The sequence below is a fragment of the Cryptotermes secundus genome, unplaced genomic scaffold (genome assembly GCF_002891405.2).
Source record: "Cryptotermes secundus unplaced genomic scaffold, Csec_1.0 scaffold162, whole genome shotgun sequence".
Lineage (NCBI taxonomy): Eukaryota > Metazoa > Arthropoda > Insecta > Blattodea > Kalotermitidae > Cryptotermes > Cryptotermes secundus.
In genome coordinates this window covers 306,241-326,061 of record NW_019739943.1, presented here as the reverse complement: position 1 = coordinate 326,061, position 19,821 = coordinate 306,241, and the positions used below count along the sequence as shown (strand labels likewise).

Genomic DNA, 19,821 nt, shown 5'->3' with positions numbered 1-19,821 from the left:
ATTATTGGAGGGGGTGGGTTTCCCCATGCACCGCTACCAGTTTGATCTATTGTACGTCCCCCTGTGATATTCTACCAGTCTCTATACCCTACCGGTACTGGTGGGTGCCATCAGTCCCGACTCAGCCAGCGAGTTCGGCCTCTACTGGCTCAGCGGTATCTAGATGCTTCCCCCATCTACCAGAGGCGTTAGAGACTATTGTTGGGCGGGAAATGTCCTTACAAATTTGGCTCAGAGTTCTTGAGACATGAGGTTCTTTTACGTGCCATAAAGCTACGACACGGGACTCACGGCTTAAAGTCCCTCCCGGAGGACTTGTTCCCGAATTTTTCCGCCCTTAAAATTCCACGACCTCCGCCGGGTTTGAACCCGCGTACCTTGAGTCATGAGGTGGGAACGTTACCCCTAGACTACGGAGGCCGCTATTTGTAATGCTAAGTATCTAATTCTATGAAACATAGTTCGTAAGTTCACACTAAAATTCAGTGTTCACTCTTTCACAGAAACTTCGAGAGCTAAGTGCTGATTAGTAGTGTGCCCTAAAGAAAGAAATGGCTTAACCCTTTTCAGAGCCTGTCGCATTTTAAGAGAAGTGATTCAGAAGAAACGAGGTTCTAAATAGAAGACTTTAGGTTCTATGACAGACAGAAATGTGACTAGAAACACGTGGTCTGACGCAGGCGCGTGAGCGACATCAGACCTTCGCAAGTTCTCTCAACAAAATGGCCGTGAGTGTCTCGCTGTTTCATCAGCGGCCTGTCTATTGAGTTACCCTTTTAGAGACAGAAACACAGCTGCAGCTTTTCACAGGCCTTCCTGTACTTCACGAATGTTGATGAAAACACGGACGTCACACCGACTGAATGTCCCACGACATCGTAGACAGAGGGGGTAGGCGCTCGTGGAAAAGTATAGAAGGTTGAGGCCTCAGTGGAACATTGATTATGATAGCGACAACGAATGAGTCTTTGATTATTTAACGACGTTCTATCAACTGTATTGTCACGCCGTGCTTACATGGAAATTAACAGGAAGGTGTGTCTGTAGTAAGGTATGTCGGAGTCGAATTCTGACCCTGGCAACCCGTGTTCGATCCCAGGCCTGTTTATGCGGAATTTGTCGTGGAGAGAGCGGTACTATAGAGGGTTTTCTTCCAGAACTTAGGCTTCCCCTGCCAATTTTCGTCCCACAAAATTCTCCGTTTCTCTAATCTATTATCCGTAGCTGGTACAATTGGGTGTTAACTGTCAAGCGTATCAGCGGACCCTAAGAATAAGAGAACAGCTGTCTCTGAACCTAACCCGTATGGACGCAAAGTCCTGTGCTTACTGTGCCATTGACTGTTGAGACTGTGAGATGAAAATAGCCACTGAGGAGCCAGCGAACTGATAGTTATCTGCGTGTTGCTTTTAACGGGCCGATTACGGTGGCCCCATCGTCTAAAGCATGAACTGTGTTTCCTCGCTCGAATGCTGGGATCTTGGGTTCGAATCCCATTCAAGGCATGGATATCTGTCTGCGTTTGTTCTGTGTTGTCCTGTGTGTAGGTAGCGGCCTTGCGACGTCCTGATCCCCCGTCCAAGGAGTCTTACCGTCTGTGTAAAAAATATTACGAAACTGAAGTAGAGACCAGGGCCCAACAAAGGGCTGTAGAGCCATTGATGATTGATTGAGTGAATGAATGTTAGACAAATTGGCATAAGTCCCCTCCAATTAATTTAATGCTGGATTTCATAAGAGGCGATCTACCCTGATGTTTGACCAGGTGCATATTGCCGCCGATGCTGACGCGCATGTACACCTACTCACACACACGCACACACAAGCTTATTTGTATAAAATATTCACTGGTGAGAAAAAAAAAGACTGACATTTGTTGAGAAATTGTAATGAATTTTTGGTGTACGTTTCCCGTTTGTCACATTCGATACTAGCGATATATATCGATCCTTGCTTGAGGAAGAAAGAAGAATGGTTCATACTGCGTGCTACACACCAATCCCACACATAACCCTAGCAGGAAAGGGTACGGCATACGTGTACACTGAGTTGTGCTTACTTGAATTTATAGTCACACTTTTGAAGAAAATTAAATGATCACTGATTGCAAACTCGCTTTGATAAGATGACAGTGCTTTCAGATTTGTTCAAATTTTGGACCTGTAAAGAACAGAGCTTTTTTTTATTGCTAGTGGGGTGGGACTAAGTCCCTTGTACTGTGGCCACTTCTGGCCTATTGTCCCAGCCCAAGATGATAGGTGAGGGTGAATGTGAAGCAACTGGTGGAATGAAAATTGGCAGGGGAAACCGAAGTACTCGGAGAAAACCTGCCCCAGCTCCACTTTGTCCACCACAAATCTCGCTTGACCAGACCCGGGATCGAACCCGGCCGCCGCGATGGGAAGCCAGCGACTAACCGCTTGAGCTATGGCGCGGCCTCAGAAGACAGCTTACTCTAAATCTTGGGTTACCTACCTACCACTCGGTGCTACAGCCCTGGGTGAGCCTTGGCCTCCTCTACAGCCAGTCCCCACAACCAGTGCGTGCTGCCATAGGAATGGACCCGAGGCTGGTTGTTAGGTTTCTGAACAAAATTCTTTTTACAGGATGAGGTTGTTAGCCTCATGCCCAACCCCCAACCTAGGACCAGGGTATATCTCTTAGTCGGGAGTCTTAGCTTTGACTTTTCCGGCATGGGTGACCCTACCTGTAGTTAAATTACCGCCGGCATAGTTCTCCAGGTCACAGAGTTACGCAAGCCCCACCACCACGACAAGTTGGATATACCTCTGGGAGGAAACGGTGGGTTATTGGGTTTAATATCACTGCGGGTATGGAGGAATTTAAAACGTCACGGTTTATAGATGGCCGACAATCATTGAAATTAACTAATTCTCGGAAACCTGGACATTATTTCGATGTGAGCTTCTTCATTTAAATATCGACTTCTTACGTTATCGGAGAAATTTCTACAAAAGTTAGCTGAAATAACGGAGTTATGATTTCTGGACCCCTCAGACAACTCTAAGCACATCGAATGTATGTAAACGCCTGAATGAATAAAATAACTGATTAGTGCGGTGCTGAGAAATATAATATTAAAATAAAATTAGTTGTTTACCGAGTTTCGAAATTGACACAACTGCTCTAGTCTGTTATTAGAGCCCGAGACTGTACTTACAAATAGTTTGGCAGTGCCATGTAATGGTTGGTCCACTATCCCTCAGTTATTTCTGGATTTAATGTCTTTCGTCACCGTCGTTTCCATAGTAACCTAAACAGTATTTTAATCGCATTAGTTGTAAACAGAATGATGCTGCTGCTGCTGATGATGTTGACGACAACAAATATAGTATTATTACACTGGAAGTAGGATTATTAATATTGTAGCGTATAGAGCCGTTACTACGCAACGACAGACAGCTAAGCAAATATACCAGAGACGTTACTAGGTAACAGTCGCAAACAAAAAAATCGTCTCCACAGAAATGAATCAACGCACAGCAGTGGAGGTAATCTCGAAAACAACGTTTTCTATTGTGGTCGGTGCCGAGAGCAACAATTCAGGACACCGTGTGGAGGAGAGATCCAATACTTCACCGTAGCCCCGAGAATCGTAGGAGGCGACGAAAAGGGAACCCAGTGCGGTGGGAGGGTTATAACTGGGCCACCATGTCCCGGGTGGGTATAAATACGGGGACCTGGCCCTCCTAGTTGGGTGGAGTCTCGAATCTGAGATAGTAGAATGCGGTCATATGTCCCAAGATACTCGGATTCGTGAATGACTGCGCTGGTGAGGGCCAGCGGCTATTGTAAATGACAGACCCATCTTCTCATCAGAGAGGATGTAACATGACCACTATGACCCTAATTGTTCGGTTAAAAAAGAATACTGGTCGTGGGTCTCAAGGGGCCTGGTTCCAAGTCGAACTGATTGGCGGTAAATGCCAGTCGTGAAGTAACTCTGTAACTCTGAAAAGTTCAGGCAGTTGGAAGGGAACCGCCATTCGAGGACTTGTGCACGGAAGCAAAAGAATAATCATTGTTGGAGCCGTTACCAAGTAACTACTAGTGAAGGCTCTGAAGGGGGGAAGACTTAACGTGTTCTCTAATGAATTATAAAGTGTGGAATTCAACGATGGCGCTCTAATCGTAATTACGAATTAATGTGATCAATACATCTAATATCCAATCCAAAAACCTCGTCTATAATCACTCTTTAACACGAGAAAATATTAGGCCTAAGGTTAGTTACTTACTCATGGATCTGAGCCCTTCTGGAGGAACCGCCAATTCTGCAGCTACTCAAGAATTTTCCGGAATTTTATGGAGCCCGAAGGTTCATTACCGTGTTCAGAAGAGCCCTCCAGTGGTCTCTATCCTGAGCCAGATCAGTCCATCCCATCCTGTTTCTCTAAGTTTTATTATAATATTGTCCACCCACCTACGTCTTGGTTTTCCCAGTGGTCTCTTTCCTTCTGACTTTCCCACCAATATCCTATATGCATTCCTCGTCTCCCCCATTCGTGCTACATTCCCTGTCCATCTCATCCTCCTCCTTGACCTGATCATTCTAATTATACTTGGAGAAGAGTACAAGTTATGAAGCTCCTCATTATGCAGTTTTCTCCAACCTCACAAGGTTTACGAAACGAAAACAGAGATCTGTATGAAATGATCTTCACGTCGAAATGCAATCCAGACACGCGGATTCGGGCGTCAGGCAGACATAAGAGGCCACCCCGTCTTATATTTGAATATGCGGCGATGAGTATTCCAAACACATTCGACCCATTCAATTCAGAGCTGAGATCTCAGAGTACACTTGAAGGAAAATAAACATCGCATAGCATAGCTGCTTACTGTCCCGCGTTTAAACAAATGCAGACCATCCGTTAGGCTTCAATATCCGCGAAGTGCGCGCATCTCGCTCCTCAGTCATCCTCCATGGACAGTACAGCAGTAGGAGATGGATGTTTATTTACTTGTAGGCATGGTGCTGTGGCGGCAGCTTACTTGACGACAAACAACAAACATCCCGCGATGACGTCATATCCTACAATTGACGTCATGTGAACATTATTTTGTAAGGGGAGAAAGACAAGATGTTGTAAACGACTTTGTATGTTTAAAAAAAGTTCGTTTCAACATTGCATTTCTTCGTGTTTGTCTTCATATACAAACAAACAATGCATTGTGTACACAATATATTGTTCTTGCTTATATCGTAAACTTGACTCTCGGTGGTCTAAAAATGAATCCTGCCTCTTCCTGCTATAGTTCGGCCGAAACTATGCGCTCAGAACTAATATAGCGCTCAGGTTGAACTGTGCAGGCCTCGGTTATGGTCTGGAGGAAATTCCTTGTAAATGCCGTGAATTGAAACGGAGAGACAGGAACAAAAACAAACTAACAAAACCCGTAGCTCAGTTGTTATAGCGACTGGCTACGGGTTGGACGACCGAGGAGCCGGAGTTCGAGTCCCGGTAGGGTCAACAATTTTATCCACTTAGTCCAGACCGGCTCTGGGGTCCACCCAACCTCCTATTCAATGGGTACCGGGGGTAAAGCGGCAGGGGCGTCAAGCTGACAACCCCCCCATACGCCTTAATGGCGTAGTGCTTAATTAGTTAAGCACAGGGATAACTTTACCTTTTAATTTACTCGAATGCCCCAAATATAAGTCTAACCGCTACTTCACACAAGTCGAAACTTCATTTGTCAAAAATGAAATCCTCCATACAAAACTCGGTATAAGGCACGGAATATAGACCCAATGAAATGCTTTCTTTACTTTCATAATATTTTCTATGTAGTCCTATTTAACGACATAAAATATTAAGATTTTGTGAATATGAATTTTGGTGTGTGTTCAGTGCGCTTAACTTAGAGCAGTTTGCGTACACGCAATAGCAGGTTATTATATGCTGTAAATTAACATTATTCATTCAAAAATAAATTCCTTGGCTTTAGTCCGCAAGCGAATTATACCGACCGAGCTACCGTCGCTTGTCGGCGAGGTTAGTGCCAACTTTAGCGGATAGAAGGTGTCGCATGGTCAGCGCAACGAATCCCCATGGCCGTTAATTTCGGTTTTCTAGACCGTAGCGACTATTTCCTTGAAATAGCTCCTCAGTTATCTTCACGAGACTGAGTGGACCCCGTCCCAGGCCCTCTACTCATCAGAAAATCTGGTAGCGCCGGGAATCGAACCCGGACCTCTGGATCTGTAGCCAGGAACTCTGACCACTAGACCACAGAGGCGGTCACATTATTTCTACTAAGGTGCGAATAATCACAAAAAATACTTTTGAAAATTTTATGTTCTCTGGTTTCGCATACCCCAACGTACGACTGATCTGTATCACATGTCTCGTTCTTTCTATTTTGTGATATGCCAGTGGATTACAAGACGTTGCAACACAGTAGCACAAGACAGATTCTTAATTGTCGTGTAAGACGTCACTTCCGGAAATATGAAAAAGTCCCTTTATCCCAGTCTCATGCAGAAGAGCGGTGCAAGTTGGGGACCTTCACTCGTGAGTTTTGCAGTGGGAACAATTCGACTCTTACTGTTCCATATGCAAATGTGTTTTATCTCGGACAGCGGATAGTCTTAGAATTTTCAAAAATTGAGAATTTCATATGGTGTTTTAAGGAAGAATGACACTAAAATAACAGGGTCGGTTTCCCTTCTTCACTACTCGCAGCCATTTTATGACGCCAAATACAAAATGGACAAATATGAAATCGATTGTACATTACAAATATTTCGTTTTCTCGCACCTCATGTTTATATTGTTCTTTCAAAGGAGGAAATCTCGTTCTAAAGAAACACTAAAACAGTCCACCTATTTAAATAAAGGAAATTCTGTCATAGGCTTCCCCCAAAACTTCAACATATATTTATACAATTTCTCTAAATTATTGTCGGGGTTTCCGTCGCCTGTAATTTTCTAACCGGAAATAAAATAAAATACTGCTTATGTATATGAAAGTGTAACGCAAGACGTTTTGATACTTTTAGAATCAATACTGCAGAATGCTAAAGAACTTCAACATGGGCTCCTTTCGTGGCACCCTCACATTGGGCTCGTATTGACCGAGAATTTCTTGACATACATTTTTCTGGGCTCTGAGTTTGGCGTATTTAACCAATTCCGAGGCCTTCAAGCTCACCCGATATTAGGTCGCTCGATTTCTTCCTGTGAGGATGCGTTAAGGACATTGCTTACAAGACCCCAGTGATCTCCCTCGATGAACTATAGCTCTGAATTATTGCTGCGATCGAAATACTTACACACGTTGTTGTTGTTGTTGTTGTTGTTGTTGGAGAGGGTGTGTTTCCCCATGCACTTAGACCAGATGTTGGTCCATTCTGCGTCCCCCTGTGATATTCTACCAGTCTCTATACCCTACCGGTACTAGTGCGTACCATCAGTCCCGACTCAGCCAGCGAGTTCGGCCTCTACTGGCTCAGCGGTATCTCGATGCTTCCCCCATCTACCAGAGGCGTTAGAGACTACAGTTGGGCGGGAAATGTCCTGAATTTGGCTCAGAGGTCCCCTTAAGACATGAGGTTCTTTTACATGCCGTAAAGCTACGACACGGGACCCACGGCTTAAAGTCCCTCCCGGAGGACTTGTTCCCTGACCTCCGCCGGGTTTGAACCCCGCGTACCTTGAGTCATGAGGTGGGAACGTTACCCCTAGACTACGGAGGCCGCTTAGTTACACACTTGGAGGGAAACGGAATACTGATTGTACATCTTACGTGCCACGAAAGTTGTTTAACAGTCTACAACGTTGATTCGACAAGCAATAAAACTCTTTGAGTTACTTTTTCATATTCCTTCAGCGGTTTAATTTTATTATTTTCGGTTTGAATATTATAGGCCAAGGAAACCACGACAATAATTTAGAATCATATTGTATTTCGAAATCAGCTTCTTAACGCGCTTCCAAACTTGTAAAATATTTTTCAGTGATGTAGAACTATACATCTGGTATCATTACCATCCCACGAACAATTTGTAAGTTGATTATATCTTCATAGTTTTGCAGAAATTCGCTTGGTTTCAGGATTATTGTGAATTAGAAATCAGAGGCGAAATGCACTGTGGTCTGTTTGCTCCTCTGTCGTTCAGATCAGTGGCAACTCTTCTGACATGTATTTCGACCCTTCACTGACAACACTGGCTATCATGATTAAATTTCATGTGAGTTCTCTCAATATCGAGACGAATGCGGGAATAGCTTGAAACAGGAAACACCCTTTTCCTCCGCCTTCCGGTGTGCGATTCCGAAAAATTGTCATGTCACGTGACACAGTGTTGCCGGTGTAGCTAATGTAATGTGACTTTGGAGCTTTTGTGACGTCTATCTGCTCACTACTCTCTCATCCTTTTCCTTTATTGGACACTACATGTTTCGGCCTAACTGGCCATCTTCAGGTGTACGTGTTCTTATGGTTAAGGATTCTACTACTCACTGTATTTAGGTGTTTTCCTCCTCCTATGCTTATTTTGGTTTATGTGGTTTACCCTCAGTTATATTTAGGTGTCAGTGGGTTTCATGTACCGACCGACCGAGTGACCGCCGCTTGTCGGCGAAGTTAGTGCCAACTTTAGCGGATAGAGGGTGTCGCGTGGTCAGCTCAACGAATCCCCATGGCCGTTAATTTCGGTTTTCTAGACAGGAGCGACTGTTTCCTTGAAATAGCTCCTCAATTATCCTCACGAGACTGAGACGAACCCTTTCCAGACCCATTACTTCTCAGAAAATCTGGTAGCACCGGGAATCGAACCCGGAACCTCTCGATCTGTAGCCAGAAACTGTGACGACTAGACCACCGAGGCGGTCGGTATACTACCATTGCGGGCTTTTTTGGGTTTCACATGGTTCCTTTCGGTTTTGTTTGGTTTATTGGTTGTGGCTGCCTTGACTGTTCTTGCTGGGGCTGGAATTCTGTTGTGAGTTGATCGGCCATCATAGTCGCTCAGAATAATGAAGTTGCACACAGACGGCACAAAAGCTCCTCAGTCAGATCCATACACTGCAACAGGATGCTGAAATATAACACAGCTAATGTAACCCTGTAATCTCACAAAAAAGAAAAACAAGAAAATAACGTAAAAGTTTTAAGAATCGCCATGATTTTTGAACCCACTGTAGAGTCACCGAATTGACTTGTTTCATGTTCAGGTTACTTTCGTCTTGCTGCCAAGTGCTATTTTCATCGAGCGAATATAATTCACTGTTCTCCACTTCGACACATCGTAAGGATACTTCGTCGCAACTTCCTGCGACACAAATGTTTTGTTTTCCTTGCTGTTCTCTGTTTACGATATCAAAAGTTATGATGAATTTGTTGCATTCGTAGTGTAGTTAAAGGTTGCGTGGACTCGGCTGGCGGCCGTCTGTGAAGATGGAGTCATTGTATAAGCCGAACGTGAACCAGGAGCTACGACTGCGTAAATCTTGTTGGGCGAGAAGACGCAGAATTTAACATAAACCTTTATATTGTTTCTTCTTGCATCAAAGCATGTTTGGCACAACATCAAATTAGTTAGTGCTTCTTAACAGAGCATCTTAATGTCTTTTTCTCCTTCTTCAGTTCCCGAAACATTGAAATGTCATACGAAAGTAAATCAAGATAAACGTAAATTCAGGAAAAGCTTCTTCTTGTTTAGTTATCGTCCGGTTTGCTTTCCAGTTACTGGTATACATGATTTGAAGCTTTTGTGGCGACAGTGTTCACAAACCGGGATAGCGCACTCGGTTTAGCGACTGACTACGCCCTGGACGACAGAGAGGTTGAAGTTCGAGTCCCGGTAGAGTCAAGATTTCCCCATCTCTAAACCGTCCACACTGGCTCTGTGGTCCACTGAACCTCCTGTCCAGTAGGTACAAGGGGCCCTTCCCTGGGCGTAAAGCGGCCGGTGCGTGAAGCTTTGCACTCACGTCCAACTGTTGTCAAGAATATATGGATCTATACATCCACGCCCCCATACGCCTTCATGGCGTAGTGTTTATTTAGTTAAGTACAACGACAACTTTACCTGTTTTACCTTATAGTAATGCATTAGGGTCTTTCTCATATTCATTTGGCCTGATTTGGTTTCCTGCTGTTGATCGGGTCGTTTCAGGTCGTTGATGTGTCTTGATTGTACATACGAGAGGCGCATGCGTCAGCAGAGAGAACCATCCCAGTCAAAAACAAGACAGTAAGACAAGGCAAGTGAACAACAGAAAAAGTAGCACACAAAGGGTGCTCTCTGAGGTGAATGAAATAAAAAAACTCCGTGGCCTGTAGTCCGCAAGCGAACTATAGCGACCGCCGCTTGTCGGCGAAGTTAGTGTCAACTTTAGCAGATAGAGGGTGTCCGGCGGTCAACGCAACGAATCTCCACGGATGTTAATTTCCGTTTTCTAGACCGGAGCTGCTATTTCCTTGAAATATCTCCTCAGTTATCCTCACGAGACTGAGTGGACTCCGTTCCAGACCCACTACTCGGAAAATCTGGTAGCGCCGGGAATCAACCACGGGGCCTCTGAATCTGTAGCCAGGAACTCTGACCGTTAGACCACTGTGGAAAATACGTAGGACAGTGATGTAGAGCATATACAAAGGAACATGAATATATCGGAAAGAAGGTAACGCAAAGTATGTATGTGAGCTAAAGATAATACAATGCCTGCGTTCTCATGTATCACATCTCCTTGTGACGGCTGGCTTCATTTCACTGTGATGTACACGTGGCCAGTCTACTGCACGTACAGAGCATATAGGCTACCCACATAACATCGATCCGTCTTCGTTATGTAATGGTTATCTCCCCCCCCCACATTTTTCCGTTTATTGAGTCTCCTATCTCTACGTATTTCGTGGTTTCTCTTATTCCCCCCGAGGAATATTCAGGAATAATTATCTAAAATATCCCATGAGGACTTTCTTTTGTTTTCTTCCCGAATCATTATCCATAACCAAACTGTCATTGTACAGTATATTGTCACGTGTTGGGGGTTTTGTCGGCGCTACCAGACTTTCTGAGAAGTAGTGGGTCTGGAACGGGGCCCACTCAGCCTCGTGAGGATAACTGAGTCCCTTGGGACCTGCAACGATATTTTCCTCTCTCAGATTTGAGACTTCCATTTTCGTCTCCTCCTACGGTTCTCAGAGGCATTCGACCCTGCCTCCACACGGGGGTGCTACTGCCAAGCCCAAGTCACATTTCGACTCACGGTCAGTCAGTCAGTGAGTCTTGGTGTCGAGCCCCATCTGGGGCTCATGACCAGATATTTATTACCTTTAACAGTTACCGTCTTGTTTTTTGTGGGGCGCCCTCTCTGACGAGACGAGGGGTCTGCCTTTTGTATGTTCTGCTGGCCCTTGCCAGTGCAGTCTTTCTAGGGTGTGAATCCCTTGGGACTCGAGACCATATTTTACTGTCTCAGATGTGAGACTTCCCTGTTCGTCGCCTCTTACGACTCGCAGAGTCACGATGGAGGCATTCGACCCCCCTCCACACAGGGGTGCTACTGCCAGCTTAGGAACTCTTCCTTAAACGACATTGCACGGTCCACGCAGAAAACATAACCTCTCTATTGTTGGGAAACGTGTTTACAGCACCGTTGAATAGCAGCGGAAGTTATTCGGTTCTTGCCTGCGTATTTGTTGCAGCGGAAATGTGTTTACCGAGTTATAGCCTAGCAATTGACGTCTATTCTGACACAATACACAGTATAATGGATACAGTTGGAAAGGTGTCGCTAAATAAACGAAGCAACAAACTCGCAAGGACGTATATCGTTTAATCCGAGCAATATGTATCGACTTCATCCGTTCGAGTACGATATTATCTTTTTCGTTTCTCTTTGTAAACACATTTCCTGTGCTTGAGTCAGGAAATGATTCTTGGCACAGGTGCAAAATTACTTAGAAACGTGTGTGACTAGGTTACAGCGAAAAGAGAGCTTTGGGGGAGAACCCACCGCCATCATTACTATAAAGTGTTGAACTGTCTGTGTCTCCCTCCACCCCGTCCTTGCAACTAACGCCACGGCCGCAATCATCCCCTCTGATAAATCTGCCGTTGTAATGAGATGCGCTTTGTCTCCCTGTCCCCGCTTCTCCTTCTCGCAGCTTTAAATTTTCCGAGTTTTTAAATCAATTTCTGCTAACCGGGGAAGTCATAGATTTCTTTCAGGAATGAGAAATCACAGCATCAGCACCCTCCCCCACTTTCACCCCACATTTTCCTACTTAAGTTTCCAGTAATGCCGTTTTCTCACAGTAACCCGAATTAAATTTTCACCCGTTGTTTATCAGACAGTAAAGAACGATTGTGTGGTTTCCCGCGGAAGGGGGTGGTATGGTGTTCATTACCTCATTAATTTAGGTAATAAAACAAAAAAAAATCGCTTTAGTCCTGCAGGACTTGCTACCGTTGAAAGAATTTAAATTAACGGCACTCACTCGCATTTTAAAGTCGAAGTAATAGGACTTGAAATTTACAGGTCCTGGGAGAGGGCGTTTGGATCGGCAGCTTGAAGCAACAGAGAATAGGTCGAAATACAAAAGTCTGAGACTTTGTATTGTTTGCCTAATACAGGGTTATTCATAAGTCCGTGAAACATTTTAAAAATTCACAAAACAAATAAACTATACATCGGATCATGTCAGTTCTTACGACGATAGAGAATGATTCCCCCCAAGTATTTTTGAAAGCCGCCATTGCCTGCTAATCTCAGGGATCACCGCTGCTGGGGCTCTGTTCAGCCGTGATATGCTGACACGGGTGTTGGACGGAATGGATTATCGCATAGATGTCTGCCGTATCAGCACAGATGGACACATTGAGCAACTGTGAACTGTGTAAAAAAGAACTTGTTAAATTTATCTCCATTTCAGTGTAATAAAATTTGGTATCCGTTGCGTAGTTTATTTATTACAAATTTTTAAAATGTTTCACGGACTTATGACTAACCCTGTATAATTCAAGCTATAAAATGAAGATAGGCGTGAGGGAAAATAAGGAACATATAGATCTAATATTTTATTTCGGCAAACTTCAAAGCAGAAGATAATATGGAAGACATAAACATCGATGGAAGGAAATTATTTAAATAGGTCTTACAGAGATCGGTTCATGAAGTTACATGATGGGGCTATGAATAGTATAAAATCTTCGGGTTTTGAAAATCAAGGAATTCTGTTACCGGCTTAATAAATGTTGACACCGCAACGCAGATCCTTTAACTGGTACTGAAGTTACCCATAACGACTTGGCACTAAGTCGGTGCTGTGGTACGTACTTTAGTGGACACTTTTTTTTCCTTCATTACCTCTTCCAGCGCATTCAGGGCCCTGTCCCCTTATTCAGTTCCGTAATCATTTTTTCACAGACTGTAGGACTCCTTGGAAAGGGGATCAGCTCGTCGCAAGGCCTCCACCTAAACACGGAATAAACACACACACCAAACATCCATGCCTCAGTTTGGGTTCGAACCCACGATCCCAGAGTCCGAGTGAGCGAAGACAGTTCATGCCTTAGACCAGTGGTTATCAAACTGTGGGGCGCGACCCCCAGGGAGTGGGCGCGAAGGGCTTGAGAGGGGGGCGCACCATACTTTCCTACAGATAAAAATTAAAACTTCCCTAAATCAATTAGAAAAGTAACGAAAAATACGTATAGAAAAACTTTTGATGAGTACAGGCTTTAATTATCATGAATTTCAAAATGCCAGAGATAGCATTGATAGTTCGGCAGCAGCCGCATCATCTTCCAGGCAGCACTGTACACGCGCATCTGAAAGCAGGCTTAGACCACGCGGCTCCTGTGACCGGCTGTTGGAGACAAATAGGCCTATGTAATACAAGTATAGCGATGCCGGTCACAGTAGCCGAGCGGTCTAATGCATGAACCGTCTTCGCTCGCTCGGAAGCCGGGATCGTGGGTTCGGATCTGTTTCCTGTGAGGTACGAACTGAATTCTTATATATTATTCTTATACACTGCCGGTCACGGTAGCCGAGCGGTCTAAGGCATGTACTGTCTTCGCTCGCTCGGAAGCCGGGATCGTGGGTTCGGATCTGTTTCCTGTGAGGTACGAACTGAATTCTTATATATTATTCTTATACACTGCCGGTCACGGTAGCCGAGCGGTCTAAGGCATGTACTGTCTTCGCTCGCTCGGAAGCCGGGATCGTGAGTTCGAATCCCACTTATGGTATGGATGTTTAGTGCTTGTGTACAGACAGGGGCCTTGCGACGAGCTGATCACCCGCGCAAGGAGTCCTACCGAATGTCTAAGATCAAGTAAACCGAAGTGAAACAGAGTTTCATGGAGGTAGGTCAAGGCCCAAATTGAGGCTGTAGTGATAATTAACCAAACACAATATGAAGATTCCTTCCTCTCTGTTGTCTCTATGTGACCCGAAAGTTTTGACTGTATCGTGTTTGAGATGCAGACTGTGCAAAGTCAAGTCCGATTCTGACAGTGTCAGTAGAAGGCATAGTGAACGTTGGCATCTTATGGCGTGGCAGTTTGTAAATACAGGGTTTCTGTCCTTAGATGATAAATTATCAATTTTCCATTAAATCCTCACGTCATTAATCGATATCTCGTCTTACCGTTTTGTATTTGATAACCTACATCAAGTCTCTTTTCTGAAAACAGAAGAAACACATTGGGTTGAGTGCTATAAATCCGTTATGGCGGTTGTTCTTATGAAAATATGCATTGTCATTTTGAAAATACTTATTCTGAGTATGGTACTAAGTTGTTATTTACAATTTATATTTATATGAGTCTGAGATGGAAGATGATTTTCTTTCCATGACTATCCGAACGTGAGAACGTACGTTTTCTTATCCGCTACAGGAAATAGTGATAGTATCACGTGTCTAAGCGGCTATATAGAGAGTTTCGATTGATCTTTGGGTTTATTGACCACTCAGAGACAGTAACTACAAATAATGATAATGCTCTCGCTAATTCATGCATTCATCTTCTTAGTATAACACCTAATAAGTCTTCTTAGTCTGTTTTCACTAGCCGTTTCCTGGTAACGGATTCTAGCAATGCCCTCTGCTTAGTTCCTTACTGGCTGGCGAATATACCACAACTGACTTATTGTCAGAGTCAGAGTTACTTTACGACTGGCGGTTTACAGCCAATCAGATCGTCTTGGCGACAATCCCTTTAAGACTCACGACCAGCAATTTTTATGAACTGAATACTTGCTTTCATACTCTTTATGTAACATCCTCTCTGACGAGAAGATTGGTCTCTCGTTTACAATTACTGCTGGCCTTCGGCAGCGCAGTTATACTCAGGTCTGAGCCCCTCGGGATTCATTTCCACATTTTACTGTCTCAGATTCGAGACTCCCCAAATCGGGGGACCAGTTCCCCGTATTTATATCCCCCAGGAAAAGAGTGGCACGAACCGAATAGAAAACACCGTTTTTTTGTTGCAGTTCAGTTTTTGTCTTTGGAACATGTTTGTTTTCGTAGCCATTATAGAGCAAAAGCTGCCATATATTTGCTTGTTCCGCGGTCGTTGCCTAATAGCGGCGTCTCTTATAGAGTCATGGGTCTACGTGCTACAGTATAATACTCCTGTCTGCAATATTTAGTCCACTCACTTTATAAAGTCCTTCGCAATATTTGAAGAGAAACGTACACCACGAAGTCTAGAAAAATGCACATACAAGACATGCCTATTGGGCACTGAATTACTAAGGAATGAACGAAAAGACAAAAAAAGCAACGTGGCTTCTAGTCCGCAAGCGAGCTATACCGACCCAGCGACCGCCGCTTGTCGGCGAAGTTAGTGTCAACTTTTGCGGCTAGAGGGCGTCGCGTGATTAGCGCAACGGATCCCCACCGCCGTTAATTTCGGTTTTCTAGATCAGAGCCGCTATTTCCTTGAAATAGCTCTTCAGTTATCAAGGCGTGAACGAGAAGCTATTAAATTTACGATAGCTTACATTCTTCCTATGCCATATGTTAAAGACATTCCTAAAATGAGAACTATACGTCAGAACTGCATTTCTTTTATGCCCGCTCCCGATATTTAAACATTCTATTCACTTTCGTCTCTCCCCCATCTTTAAGATATATTTTTTTCACGTAGCTCGTCTTTTGTTAGGGCATGAAAGGACTGAAGAATGAATTAATGGATTCGTCACAATAAACAAGCAGTAAGTTACACTTAGCATCGATTTTGTCGGATAAACACAGAACTCTGTTTCTGTCGACTGAGGCACCGAAGCAATCATCGGCAGACAGAGGGCGGTGTATGTATTAGCTCTCTTTATTTGCACAGAAGACCGGATGGGTATTGCCTAGGCCTTTTTTATATTTACAGTATTTTTTCTACAATAAAAAACCATTTCCACAGATAAACTCTCTGACTGTTGTTATTTAGGTTAATGTGGTTAAAGGCGATAAAGTAGCAGTGGATTGACGTGTTAAGCAGAAAGCCAAGAGTGAAAAGGGGGCGAAATAAAACCAACTTTATTTAAATTTTGATAATCATATTAACTCCACACAAGATTTGTTATTTATACTTCCATGGCATGGGCGTAGGTACTTTATTACGAAAATAGGGTACATTAGATATAAGTGGGCGTAGTGTAAAGGTTTGAGAGACTTTATATTTTGGATTGAACTCCATAATTCCAGATTTATGCAAGTACATTTGTATATAAAGTTCGATCTTCAAGTTTCTCTTCTTAGTGTATAGAGCACGGTGACTCCAATAGTAATACTTCATCCATACGAAAGGTTCGCAATTTTAATACCGACAGAGACACCGGCTGTACTGAATGAGGTCTTTCGTAGTTTTCCTCAATTTCTCCAGTCACATTTTAGATGATAATTTCTAATTATGTAAGATATAACACTGTATAATCTATTGGAAGTCAACCGATGTTACGAAGAAGCATGTCGCCTCCATCTTCAGGGTAAAAGAATAACGAAGTATACGGCTTTAAATCCCAGAAGATGGTAGTGTTCACTTCAAGTTAGGCCATGCCCCGTTCCTTTTACATTTTTGTGAATTTATTATAGTCGAATTATCTTATCATTTAACATTATATTATTTATTCTGTAACGCGATGAGATTACCGTTAGGTAAATTATATGGTCACGTGTAAGGGGGTACGCGTGACGAAATGACGGGTTATAGTTCGGATGATTAGATTTCTTAACGGCTTGGTTACACACTCTCTCTTTAGTTACACTTACATGCAAAACAGCGCTATCGCCGAATTACACACTTTCCAGTTCACTGTTGCACACGCTCTAGGATTCTCTTCCACTAGTCGTCTCCTAGCAACGGATCCCCACACAGAAACTAGCTCTTCAAGTAACTCCCAAGTATTACACATAAAACCTACTCAGTCGGTGTGTGTTTTTACATAAAAACAGAAAAACAATCTCCGTGGCCTTTAGTCCGCAAGCGAACTATACCGATCGAGCGACCGCCGCTTGTCAACGAAGTTAGTGCCAACTTCTGCGGATAGAGGATGTCGCGTGGTCAGCGCAACAGATCCCCACGGCTGTTAATTTAGGGTTTCTAGACCTGAGCCACTATTTCCTTGAAACAGCTCCTCAGTTATCTTCACGAGGCTGAGTGGACCCCGTTCCAGACCCACTACTTCTCAGAAAATCTGGTAGCGCTGGGAATCGAACCTGGGTTCTCTAGATCTGTAGCTAGGTCAGAAACATAATACTAACATACCGTCGTCACAAGATAGAATTCTTTGAACAGCGTTAATCGTATTGTTTGGAATTGCACGTGTGTCCTGCGGAACCCTGTAGATTTTACAGCTTGATGTGACATGAGTTTCCAAATGTTAATTATTACGTGTGTTGTTGCTTCACAGGGTCATTTGGGCGAGAGTCCGTTCGAAGGGGGATCTTGGGCCAAAGCTCATTTCACCGCTCAGGCCTCTCCTTGGCAGCCTGCACTTCGAGGAACCCACGGCCGTGCCCATGTAAGTGCAACTCTCAGTCCACATCTTTAAGGAACCTCTGGGAGCCACATGAGAACATACATTTTCAACACTTCTTTATTTACAGTNCCTCTGGGAGCCACATGAGAACATACATTTTCAACACTTCTTTATTTACAGTTATTTCCCCCTCACCATCCCCCTTGGGCGTACGCGATAGCGTAGTTGGTTGAGCCACTATGCTACAAGTTGTTAGACGCTGGATTCCCACCGCGGCGGCCCGGGTTCAAACCCAGGTCTGGTCAAGTGGGATTTGTGGTGGACAAAGTGGTGCTGGGGCGGGTTTTCTCCGAATACTTCGGTTTCCCCTGCCAATCTTCATTCCACCAATTGCTCCACAATCACCTTCACATATCATCTGGGGCTGGTACAATGGACCAGAAGTGGCCGCAGTACAAGGGACTTAGTCTCACCCCAATAGCAACAAAAAAAAAACCTTCTGACAACCTTACCGCAATCTGTGAGCCAATTGTCTAGAAAATGTGGGAACCTCAACATCTCACAACCCTATGGGCCTCCACGGCCTGTTACAGGGATAGCTTTTACATACTTTACTTCAAAATAAAGTATTCTTTATCTGCTTACAGTAGTCGATGCTAGGTAAAAGGTCTAGGCTATTCCCCTGCAAAGTTTACGCTATCCGTTTTCTGTCAACGGATTTTAACACAGGAATTTAACTGTCACACTCCAGATATCAGTGTACTACAGCACGCATAAAGTCTTTACAGGCCAACTTCTAGTTCTTCAGCAACGAAATTCCCGTGGGTGTCTCCTACCAGAACTGACTGACTCGTAGCGCCGATTATCTTCAAGATAACTCCTCTGCACATACCTCACAGAAAACACATTTTGTTAATGATGCATATATACAGATTCCTTGATTGGCAATAGACGTCCTATTGTTCCATGCATTTGCTTGACGCGGACGACAGAAAACACACTTTCCCGTATATTGTTTTCACGTTCTTAAGGGGGTGTTTACCGACCGTCGCATAGAAACGGCAGTTCTTCTATTCCATGTATTCGTTGCTGTTAGAACGTTTACGGACATTCCTCTGTTATAGAAACGGCCCGTATTTCACAATAGTCATAAAATCCAACACTGGAAGGATGCAGAATACAGGTTTCAAGACGGTATTCTAAGAAACATTTTTTCGTGGAAATGACAACAACTGACTTTGGAGAGAAGCGTTGGCAGAGCCACCTGCTGGCAGAATTAGTACTACTTGTAACCAGCGCGTGTTCACTCTTTGCTGCTATTGAGAGGTGAAAAAATAATACTTCGGATGATGTTGTCCCTTCGGCTGTCTTTATGAAAGCAAGAATCCACTGTTCTCTGGATGTAAGATGAAAGACGCATGCGTATAAAAGCGACAGACCTGTTCTCTGTAACTCGCTTGAATGGTGGCACTGTAAGTCAATCTTTGTCATCACAAAACAGTATTACTGATCTCTCTGTGTGACAGATGGGAAGAAGGGTGAATGGGTAATATGTCAGTGGTATTTTAACGATGCTGTATAAAATATGAAAGTTACATATCGCTGGAGGCCGCGCCATAGCTCAAGCGGTTAGTCGCTGGTTTCCCACCGCGACGGCCCGGGTTCGATCCCGGGTCTGATCAAGTGGGATTTGTCGTGGACAAAGTGGCGCTGGGGTGGGTTTTCTCCGAGTACTTCGGTTTCCCCTGCCAAGCTTCATTCCACCAATTGCTCCACAATCACCCTCACCTATCATCTGGAGCTGCTACAATAGGCCAGACGTGGCCGCAGTATAAGCGACTTAGTCGCACCCCAC

The 19,821-nt window shown here is 44.0% G+C and overlaps 1 protein-coding gene across 1 annotated transcript in view; it reads left to right on the top strand.

Moving 5' to 3' along the window:
- The window catches only part of LOC111872068 (forkhead box protein P1), a 601,128-nt gene that overhangs the window by 288,726 nt on the left and 292,581 nt on the right, over positions 1-19,821 (top strand). The window contains exon 2 of the mRNA XM_023865595.2: positions 17,898-18,008. Coding sequence (XP_023721363.1) covers positions 17,898-18,008 — 111 coding nt within the window. The remainder of the gene's footprint in view (positions 1-17,897; positions 18,009-19,821) is intronic.